Here is an 11,056-nt window from a genome sequence, read left to right as displayed (position 1 = left end):
TTCCTGTTAAATTGTTAGCAAAAAAAACGTTTATTATTTTCATGTGTTAGCAAAAACCAATAATTTGGTTAGAAAATGTTAACGCAATTGATTGTAATTACTGACCAATCTTATCACCTTTTAATGAAGTTAATCCAGCTCGCATGATCTCATCAACAAGAAGTAGATTACAAGAGATCGAGGTACTAGAAAAAAAGAGGGAAAAATTGGATAATCAAATTAGTTAGATGATTAAATTAAGACTTGGAAAATTGTTGAAGATGATTAAACTTACCATGAATTGAGAAGCTGCTTTTTAACCCGGTAGTTATCAAAGATTCCCAGGTCAGCGGGGAAAATGGCCTCACCGCTTTTAAGGTCAATACCAACCATGCTTTTGCTACGATTATATTCGTGGATCAATTTAACGATAACATCTTGGGCATCGAAACCAGCATTTGAGGCCAATGTTTTGGGTATAATAAGTAGCGCATCGGCAAAAGCCTGGACTCCAAGTTGAGCCTTTCCTTTGATTTCAGGTTTGTAGTTAATTAAAGCTTGATAAGCAGCAATTTCAAAAGCACCAGCACCGGGAACCAATGAACCATCTTCAATGGTATTTTTGATTGCTCTAAGTCCATCGTGAACGGCATCTTTAAATTGGGTTAAAGTGTGTTTGGTTGTTGCTTTGATTAAAATGGTAACCGAGCGAGGATTTTTCAATTCCTCAATGAATGTGTACTTTTCCTCGCCAATAACTTGTTCATAAACAACACCAGCAAATCCAAGACATTCCGGGGTTAAATCTTCAAAAGAGTTCATTGGTTTTCCACCACAAGCAAGGGTTAATCGTTCCATGTTTCGACGTTTAGCCCGACGAAGAGCGACAATACCTTCACGAGCTAACATATCAAGTGAATCAGGATCGATACCTTGTTGGTTAACCACAACAAAGTTTTTCTTTTCACCTCCATCATCGGTACAAACCTTATTCTTAAGGTCGATAATTTTCTGACAACGTTCAGCAATGAATTTCCTTTCTGATTCGACTAATTTGTTTCGTTCTTCAGCCGATTTGTAGAAAAATCCAGAGGTAACTGTTGTTTTCTCATATTCAAGTGAACAATTACAGGTTAAAATATAAGCATTGGTTACATGTTTCTTCATATCAGGATGACGAGCTCCATGGTCCATAACTAGACCACGAACGAGAGCAGTTTCCTCTTCAGATCGATGTTGCATCTCCATTATTTCAACCATGTGAAGGTCAATAGATTTTGACTCCGCTTGGATGGCAAGAACAGCCTCAACACAAATATCAGCTAATTTATCAGCTATTCGGTTATTGATCTTAGTTCGTAAAGCAGTTTGTGCAATACTAATTAGTTTAGTTTTGTCTGGAGCCGCATAAGGTATTTTAACCGATTCTAAAACCTCCAATGCTTTAGTTTTGGCCAAATCAAAACCATCAGCAATAACCCTTGGATGTAAACCCTAAAGACAAAGGAGAAATGAAACAACAAGAAAAAAAACCAGAAAATTGAATATTAAGGTGTAACCAGAGAGATACAAAGATAATCCAATCTGATTTAGGTTTTACCTCACTAATATGAAGCTCGGCTTGTTTGAGAAGTTCACCAATGATTAAAACGGTTGATGTTGTTCCATCACCAGTCTCATCATTTTGAGCTGTAGAAGCCTTAGCAATCAAAGATGCGGTTGGATGTTGAATTTGCTAGAAAAAGAAATCAAAAGAAAAACCAAAATTAACCGGATAGAGTCAAAATCTTCCAAGCAACAAAAGAATAGAAAATGTTCCTCTTACCATTTCGTGTAAAAGAACATTTCCATCTTTGGTAATTTTAATATCACCAGAACCAGAGATCAACCTAATTAAGGGTAGAAAGAATAAAATTTGATTACAATTTATAACAGAAAAAGGACATTAATCATTGAAAACACGTGCTATTAAAAGGATAAGTGAAAAACCCATAAAGAAAAGGGAGAGGCTTCACTCTTACATTTTCATTGTTCCTCGTGGACCTAAATTGGATCTAATTACATCTTGAAGACCTCGAGCTCCGCTGATGTTGATGTTTAAAGCTTGCGAGTGTCGGGCGACCTCAGCTTTAGGATTGACAACACGAATTGCAGACATTTTGATTAATTCTAAATTAAATTAAATTCTGTTAACAAACACACTCAAAGATCACAGTTTAAGAAAAAAGAAAGAGACAAAAACAGAAAACCGAAACACCTTTTTTTCGAATAGTTGCAAAAAGAACTGACAGATGGCGCTGACCCGAATTCGATTCAAATCAAATTTAATTAATTTCGATTCTAATCTGAACATATTCTTGTGTTTCTCTGTCTCTAATCAGCGAAAAGACAATTAACTAAATTAAGATAATTAAATGAAAATTAACGAAGTGGGAAAACTCATGAAAATTGGCTGAAGTTGAACAACAGATTCGCTTAATTGTTAATTGAGTTAGAAAACAATCACTCCGTCAACACAATTTCTAAATTAATGATCATCTTAATTTCGTTGTAATTTAACTGTAATAAAATTAGAGATAATTAATCAGTTGTAAGCATTTTTGATGCTTAAATTTTTTTCAAAGTTCAAAGTTTGTTTCCAATACAATCTAATACATGTTGTGGATTTTGTTTTTCATTTATTTTCGTCATTATAATTTAATTATTTGTATAAGTATAATAATAGTAATAATAATGATAATCAATTAATCTTAATCATTTTTGTAAATCGATTGTGATCAATATCTCCGTGTAAAATGCACTTTTGGTTGTCCAGGTATTTTAAATTCGTGTTCATCTTTGTTTTTGTTGACATAGATTCATGTTAATTGTTGTTTAATTTGATTGATTTGGTTAATCAATTAGCAGGTCCACTTTTCTTTTTGTGTCGTCTCTTTTTACGATTAAATGGATTTGGACTTCTCGATCGAGTATCGCGATCCTGTAGTCTTAGTAAAAGATTTCCATTCTCTGGGCTGGTATCGACTTCTTCATCATCATTTACTGGTGGTTCGTTAATTGTTGTTATATTGCTCTCAACATTTGTCTCAATATTAACTGTTGGTTGATTGTTTGATGTTGTTGCACTTTCCGTTGGTGCTAATTGTTCATTTGATACCTCAGATTGGACTACAATGATTGTCTCATTTAAATTTTCTTGTACAGGAGATTTGGACTGATTTTCTGGCGATTTGTCTTCATCATCATGTTTAATTGGTGATTCATCAGCTTTTGATTGATTGTCTTCAGTAATGGCACTTGTAAGATCTGCAGTAGTTTCGGTAATTTGAATTGTATTTGGACTTTCAATCGGAGGTGCCACAAGAATCTCGAGCTGTTTTAATTTCTCGGATGATTCTTTTGGGACAATTGATTTTAATTGTTCTTCATCTTTGATAATTGCAACTTCGGATGTTGTTAATTCTAATTGTTTGATTGTCGTCGTTGATTCTTGCGAAGATTGTTGTGTTGTTAAACTCGTTGATTCATTTTCATCGCCAACAAGATTGATTGGTTTCTGATCACTGGGAATGATTTTTCCCAAGTCGAGATCTGAATCAAAATCTGACTGATTTAAGAAAGGGTTTGTTGAGACACTGGAAGAATCAACATCTTCTTGAATTGAACTTTTGTCATGATTAATCATTGATTGTTGAATAACACCAACACTTGGTGAGAATGCAAGTTCAATATTCAATTGTTTCTCTGGTTGTGAATCAAATAAATCCGGAATCACTTTTTTACAAACATTTTCTGAAGGCTCGTTAATTGTTGCCACAGCTTCTGATTGTTCTGGAGTAGAAACCATTTCAGTTTTAATCAAATCACCAACATGACCATCAGGTAGTGATTCTGAATCAATGTTTTGTTCAGTTGTTGTCGAGTCATTTATTGATTCATCTTTTGATTGTTTTGCAGAATTACTGAGATCCTTAGTTTCCTTTTCAATCATTTGATTTTCGTCTTGAATTTGAACAATCGAGTTATTTTTGGATACACAATTTACTGATTGTTCAACTGGTCGTTTTTGACTATCTTCGTCATCTTCGTCATCACTTTCATCCAAATTGACCAAAATATCATCTTTAATCTCGTTAATATTTTCATTCATATCTGATAAGTCGACATCTTTAATTGTTGATCCTGAATTCATTTCATAAAGGAGTAATTCTTTATCTTTATTTAAATCATCTACAACTGATTTAATCAAATTATCCTCGGCAAATGTTGCTGATGCTGTTAATTGTTCATGATTATTAGCCGATGATTGAATGGTTGGTGGGTTGCAAGTTAAATTATCTTCAAATGGATCATAAAGAGTATCATTTTTTTCATCATCTAAAACAAGGATATCTGATCCAAATGAATCTTCTTTGGTCAATTTATTAACTGTTTCCTTAGATTCTTCACTAGTTTCGGTAATTAAACTAATTGGTGTGTTTCCATCAGCATTAAGGTCACTTTGATTATCACTTGTAACTATTTCCGCAAGTGATGGTGATAAAGTTACATCACAAATTGGTGGAGTAATTTGTTCATCTTTTTGTGATGAATTAACAGAATCATTAGTTGAAGTTTGTTGATTACTTTGGATCGTTGATTCAATTAAAGGTGAAACAAGTTCTGAAAACAAAGGTTCAACTTCGAGCTCCTCGATTTCTGCTTCTGGTTCATCAATGGATTTCGTTTCGTTGATTGAACTTGAACCAACTCTGTTAATCTCAATTGATTGGTGTAACTCTAATTCTGAGTCAATTGTTGTTAACTTTTTAGGCGATTCCTTTTTAATGCTTTTTGGCTCATCAATTTGTTTATCATTTGATTTTGACACATCAGATGCATCTAATGTACCATCTAATTCAACAATTACAACCGGATCAATTTCTTGATTATCAATTTTCACCATTCCATCAATTAAATCGGTTTCATCAATGGCGTTAACTTTTTCATCGGTGGGAACAAACAAAACTGGTTCAGATTTAATCACTTCTAATGTATCCTCCACCTTAGATGATGAATCAAAACATTCCGTTTGATTAACTGAATCATCAGCTGTTGGAGCTTGATTATTGATTGAAACTGTTAATGGATCAACTGAAGATACATCAACAATTTGCTTGTTTACATTTTCAGATTCGATTGCATCAGGAATTGTTGGTGTTTCGTCATTAATTTTAGCTGTTGTTATATTTTCATCATTGGTCTTTGCTAAATTACTCGATGTTAATAAAGGTAATTTAGAGTCAGAATTTTCATCCTCATGTGTTGTTTTGGTTGTTGATGATGATGCTAAGGCCGCTAATGAGATGTTACTTTGTAGACTTGAATTTAAGTCGAAATCAGTTGAATATGAGCTTAGTGATGTCTCATCTCCAATATTGATTGAGCTTCTCATCAATTCTTGAGATAAACATTCCTCTAGTTGATCAAGAACAAGAATCGATTCTCTTTCTGGATCTTGAGTAGAATTGGCATCTTTTTCTCGTAAATGAACAACATCTTCATCTTCACCTCGCGTATGTGAAGGTGAGGTTTCCCTTGAAATAGTTTTCCGAACTTGATAACCTCTGAATGCCGCTTGAATTTTAATCGCTGCCTCTTCAGGTCCGGTACATTCACTTGTCTCAATGGATGGAATTTCCAATTGACGTTCTGATGAATTGTTTACTTGCTGAACATGATCATTATTTTCATATTGAGTTTTCAACTTCTCACCAACACAATCAACTGAAGATTGTTTATAATCAACTTTTCCAATGTCATGATTAAAGTTTTCTCGTTTCTCCTTTTTAGAAATTACCTCATCAACAGTTTTGAAAACAGTCGATGTTGATTCCAATGGTTTATTAATTGCTTCTTGTTGGCTAACTTGTTTCTCCAATTCAATTAGTTTATCTGCAATTTGTTTCCCTTGTGAAGCGGCTGTTTTATTATCATCATGATCCAGAGGAAACTCTTTGGGAGTATCTGAAAAACTTGGCGGTGGAGCAAGAATTCCTGATGAACTTTGTTCATTGTGTGATGATTCAATTGGTTCTGTGAACAATCAAGAATATCAATAAAAGTTATTAGATTCTAATTAATCACTTCCATCTTAAAACTAACCTTGACTTTGACCGACAACATTTGAAGGCTGTTGGCTCGTCTCAACTGACCGGTCCGGTGTAACTCCCCGATAAAGTTTTCTTGTTAAATAGCCTCGGACATTTGCTTGAATCTTGATTACAGCCTCTTCGATTTCTGGACTTAAAAGGTCAGTTTCAATCTCGAAAGGACCAGGAGCTTCGGCAGCATTAATCCTGGCCTCCTCTTCATTAACCGTGGCATCACTTACAGTTGCTTCCAGAACCGTTTTGTAAACAAAGGACTGAAAGAAAATAACAAATAAAAAGTGAACAATTAACCCTGTTGATTGTGACGATTAAATTAATTTTCAACTTACTTGACTAGAAAGCGGAGGAACATTTTTACCCGAAGATTTTTCTAATTGTGGGCCTGATTGTTGTAATGATTGCTGATATTTTGGCTGTTGTTGTTGATGCTGCTGCTTTTTTGATGATTTTCTCCCATGATTTGTTGATTTGTCTTCACCACCTTCTAAATAAAATTGATTAAAAAAACAAAGAAAACGATTAAGGTTGAGAGATTAAGCTAAATGTCATCATAATTAATAAAACATTAAGAAATTGCTGATTAAGGGGCTATAATAAAGCATCGTAATAATAAACGAAAAAGTGGTTGACACGAAAAAGTCAACAAATTGTTCACAGCCTAATGAAAATTTTGATGATTAAGATGATGATGAATTAACATGATAATCAAAGGATAGAATTAGCAAAGATGAGAGATAAATTCGTAATCAACATTTGAAGGTTATTCTTATTTCTTCTTGGAGAATCTTTTTTTTTCTCTCAATCATATGTTCTAATCTTGATTGGCAAGCTTGACAACCTACTAACTAATTTGTTTAAATTGTTTACAGATTACAAAGTAATTGTAAACACTTTCACCAACAATCAATTGATTTGATTGACTTAATAGTAAACTTGATGAAAAAGGACACACACAATTTTTTATATAAATATGAATGAAAATGTAAACCTAACCCAAGATGAAAAAAGTATAATCATCAACAATAAGCCTACGTTAAAATCCTTAATTGTTGAGTTGGTTAATCAATGTTGATTATAAACACACATATACACACCTTGACAATAACTGTGAGGGCATTTAATTTATTAGATTAGTTAATGTTGTTAAAGTTAATTGTTGTTAATTGTGAATTGGTTGATTAGAAAGTATTGTAAATATAACATGAAGATGATTTAATTTTTGATTATAATAATTTAACTAATAACAATTTAATATTTTAACCTTTAACTCTGCACACAATTTATCGTTGATTCTTTGCCAAAATTAATTGTGAATCAACAACAATAATAACAATCAGCAAGAGTTAATCATAAATAAAGAGAAAACGTTTCTCAAGTAATAAAACTTTTTCAAAGATCATTTTAAACTAAATTGTATTTACAATTAAAGAAACAATTTTAATTGTTCCTCGAGTCTAATAATGTAAACAAAGGAGAGAGAGAGCAAAAATTAACTAATCATAATGATAAATTATCTAACCAAAGAAATGAGTAATCATCACCATTACAATTAATTCATGGATGAAATTAATTGTATTTCTTTTCATTGACACTAAACTAACTGTTTCTGATTCAGTTCTAGTTTTAAACTCAATCATAGTATTAATCATTATAGCAGAACTGTTAATTTTGTAACAATTAAATGAGAAATTAATCACAATCAAGTTAATCAAGACAATTAACTGGACAATCTGTTAACCATTTGATGTTTTCTATCCCAAAAATGTCCATAGGACTAAACATTGAATGACCAATTGAAAAACTATTCAGTACAATTAAACGTTCATTGGTCATGAAGAATTCATTTGATTTCAATAATTAATCAATTTCAGGGTTAATTATTAATAATCAAAACGTCTTAATTTTAATCCAATTGTTTTCTTCAACCGCATCTCGTTGATATGATAATTGAAATGATTAAATTAAAGCAAAAATCATAAACAGTTTTCACAAAAACAACAATCATTCAAGATAATTGTGTTAATTGTTACAACTGTTAATTTGATTAAAAAAACAATTCTTATTACACTATGATAATAAACATGGAATTGATAATCAATAAAAATATAAACATAATTACTTGTAATGATTAAGATTTGTTACAATTAAAAGTTGATTGAAAATAAACGATAACCATTACGATTATTGAATGAAAATGGCTATTAAATTGTTGTTGATTGTAGTTTGCAAATATTGGCTGATAAGTGAATATGTTTAATTGTCTATTAATAAAAGTAAATCGGAGTGATTTAATCAACCAGCTATTAAATGAGTTACATTAAATATACTCTTAAGCTAATCAGGTAAATAATAAAATCAAAAGTGGCCTAGACAACGATATCAATTTTAATCGCAATTAAAATCATGATCCTTATGATATTAACCTTGTTGATGATTAACATGGTGAAGAGAAAACATTTTTTCCAACAATTAGCACAACAATTAAACATGAAAATAAATCAACTATTGAAGCTTATTGACTAATCATGTCAAAGGGAATCAAAAGTATAAACAATTATGTTCAACGGAAAAATGACTAATCTGGTTAACTGGTTTTTTCTGGTTACATGAGAGATTAAAAGAAAAAAATTCTAAAAATAGAAAATAAAAACGAAACAAATTGTTTATATTAACATGTCATTAGATTTATGGAATTATTGAAATTAAGTAAAGAGAGATAGAGAGAGAGAGAGGAAACAATAATTTCTGGTCAAGGGGCTTGATTAAGATGAGGAAGAAGAGAGATAATCTATTCATGATTAGTAAATAATCTCAATTAAAAGAGAGTATCTTTGAAGATTTAAGGGAACATCTAATTGTTGGAGAATTTTTTTTTTTGGGTAAAACAATTAGAAATCACAATTGAAAGAAGAGGTTGAATTTTGATTCGTTTATAATTAGATTTCTGGTGATTTCTATCATGAAAGGAAATAATTTCATGGTTGTCATGTTGAACATAGAATTATTATCACTGTGATTATCATTAAAATTACAAGTGAAAACTGAAAATAGATGGTTAATCAAATAGACATAGAGAGAGAGAGAGAGGGGGAAGAGAGTAAAAGAGAATAGAATTTAATAAAACAACATGGCGACTTGGATTTCGATACTTACTTTCTGTGATTTTATATGATTTATTGTTATTGAATTTGAAGAAAGACAATATACAACCCATGATGGGAATTTAATTGTCACACACTAAACACTAATTTAGATGAACAATCAAGATGGAACGAGGAATTAAAATGAAACAATTTTCAATGATAAATTGAGAAAAAAAAGAAACTGAATTGGCAGATAGAAAGAGAGACAAATATTGATGACTTTAGATGGATAAGATTATGATATAAGAAATAAGCTCAAATTAGAGATTATGGCAAAAGAGAGAGAGAGATAAAGAAAATGTGTTAAGAAGCGTAATCAAGGATTAATGAGTCACTTTGGAATAAATAAAAACAACACTGAGAGAAAACAATTAGGTCAAATAACAGTTTAAATTTTAAGAATTAAGGTTAACATTGAAATTAAGAGAACTTGTTGATTTAAAGAAACCTAATTGACTTTCCTGGGGACGATCAATAGAAATGAAGAATTAAAGAAACGATGAGCCAATTATTGGGAAATAATCAATTTTCACAATTAAATGAGACAATTTAAATATTCTCATTTCAACAACAATTAAGAAGAAGATGAAAAACTGTGATGATTAAAAAGAGCAACGGACAACATGGGAATTGATGATTACGATGAAGAGCTTAAGGCTAACTAACTAAATAGAAAAGAAAATTTTTCTTCTCTTTTCTCTCTCACTCTCTTCATCTCACTCTCTTAACATGTTCTCTTTTACTAATGATATTTCTTCATTCTCTTTCAAATTAGAATTTAATTGTTTCGAGTGAAAATGGTCAACAATTAGCAATTAATTCTAAACAATTAATATCTCATCTTACCTGAATTTCTGTCCACTGGCGATGAAACCAAAGGCCTTGGAGGCGGTGGAGGTAAAGGTAATCTCGGTGGTGGACCAGTGATCGCTAATTGTGGTTGATTGTTGTTACTATTATTTGATTTGTTCGACCAAAATTTAGACAAAATGGCTCCCATGACGATTAAACTGAATTCACATGAATTGGATGGCGAAACAATTAACAAATTAAACTAAAAACAAAATGGACGCTTAACTATAAACCGAAACCCTTTTTGTTTAAAGGTGAAAACACAATTGTGAAGATCCAATGGATTAATTTGGTTACCAAGATGATCCTTTTCTCTATAAGGTAAGTTAATTGTTCTTTAATCAAATTGTAGAATCAATGGTGATGAAGATAATCAGTTAATTTCGATGATGATACTAATTAAATGATCTTAAAAACGATACAAATCTACTAGAGGTATGAGTTGACCTTTTGTTTTCAATAGTCGCAACGATCAATGTTAAAGCTTATTTACTTTTCTCTTAATTCTTAAAAATTGTTCTTTCTAAATTGTTTCATCATTCTTGTGATATATTTTTCGTTTATCTTTCTCACTCACATCATCATCTTCACAATTCTCTCTCTCTCAATTCATCTTCCCAGTGCATCTTTCCTACTCTCTTCTTCTGGCCCACAACCAACAAGTTAAATTTAGTTGTTGTTCAATCAGAGAATCAAAATGTTAACATAACCTGAACTCTCAAAAATTAGACTACAATTGATTGTACCAAATATTCAACAATCAAAATTAATTGTCTCTGTTTAATTCTTACTGTTTAACTGATTATCTACCAATAAGATGACGATCATCAGTGAAAACAATTCAATCGATTGATTTGTGTTTACAGAGAGATAATTGATCTTTAAGGTTTCGAATGTTAATTTTCTCGTATTTGTGTTTGATTAATTGTG

General features: G+C 31.4%; 2 protein-coding genes across 3 annotated transcripts; both read right to left on the bottom strand.

Annotated features, from left to right (window-relative positions):
- Window positions 1-6: 6 nt before the first annotated feature.
- LOC128398149 (T-complex protein 1 subunit zeta-like) lies at window positions 7-2,222 on the bottom strand. The gene is made up of 5 exons (XM_053358976.1): window positions 2,001-2,222; window positions 1,805-1,868; window positions 1,580-1,714; window positions 275-1,473; window positions 7-185 (listed from the first exon to the last, which is right to left on the bottom strand). The coding sequence occupies exons 1-5, from the start codon at window positions 2,135-2,137 to the stop codon at window positions 98-100; spliced, it is 1,623 nt and encodes a 540-aa protein (XP_053214951.1). The 5' UTR covers window positions 2,138-2,222; the 3' UTR covers window positions 7-97.
- Window positions 2,223-2,563: 341 nt separating this feature from the next.
- LOC128398146 (FK506-binding protein 5-like) lies at window positions 2,564-10,657 on the bottom strand. Of its 2 annotated transcripts, none has more exons than XM_053358972.1 (4): window positions 10,121-10,657; window positions 6,461-6,615; window positions 6,124-6,385; window positions 2,564-6,054 (listed from the first exon to the last, which is right to left on the bottom strand). In XM_053358972.1, the coding sequence occupies exons 1-4, from the start codon at window positions 10,272-10,274 to the stop codon at window positions 2,876-2,878; spliced, it is 3,750 nt and encodes a 1,249-aa protein (XP_053214947.1). In that variant the 5' UTR covers window positions 10,275-10,657; the 3' UTR covers window positions 2,564-2,875. The 2 variants fall into 2 exon arrangements, with proteins under 2 accessions (XP_053214947.1, XP_053214948.1); XM_053358973.1 differs by lacking the exon at window positions 10,121-10,657 and adding an exon at window positions 9,285-9,954.
- Window positions 10,658-11,056: the final 399 nt, after the last annotated feature.

This window comes from Panonychus citri, unplaced genomic scaffold (assembly GCF_014898815.1).
Source record: "Panonychus citri isolate SS breed McGregor unplaced genomic scaffold, ASM1489881v1 Contig00045, whole genome shotgun sequence".
Taxonomy (NCBI): Eukaryota; Metazoa; Arthropoda; class Arachnida; order Trombidiformes; family Tetranychidae; genus Panonychus; species Panonychus citri.
This window is presented reverse-complemented; position numbering and strand designations above follow the sequence as displayed.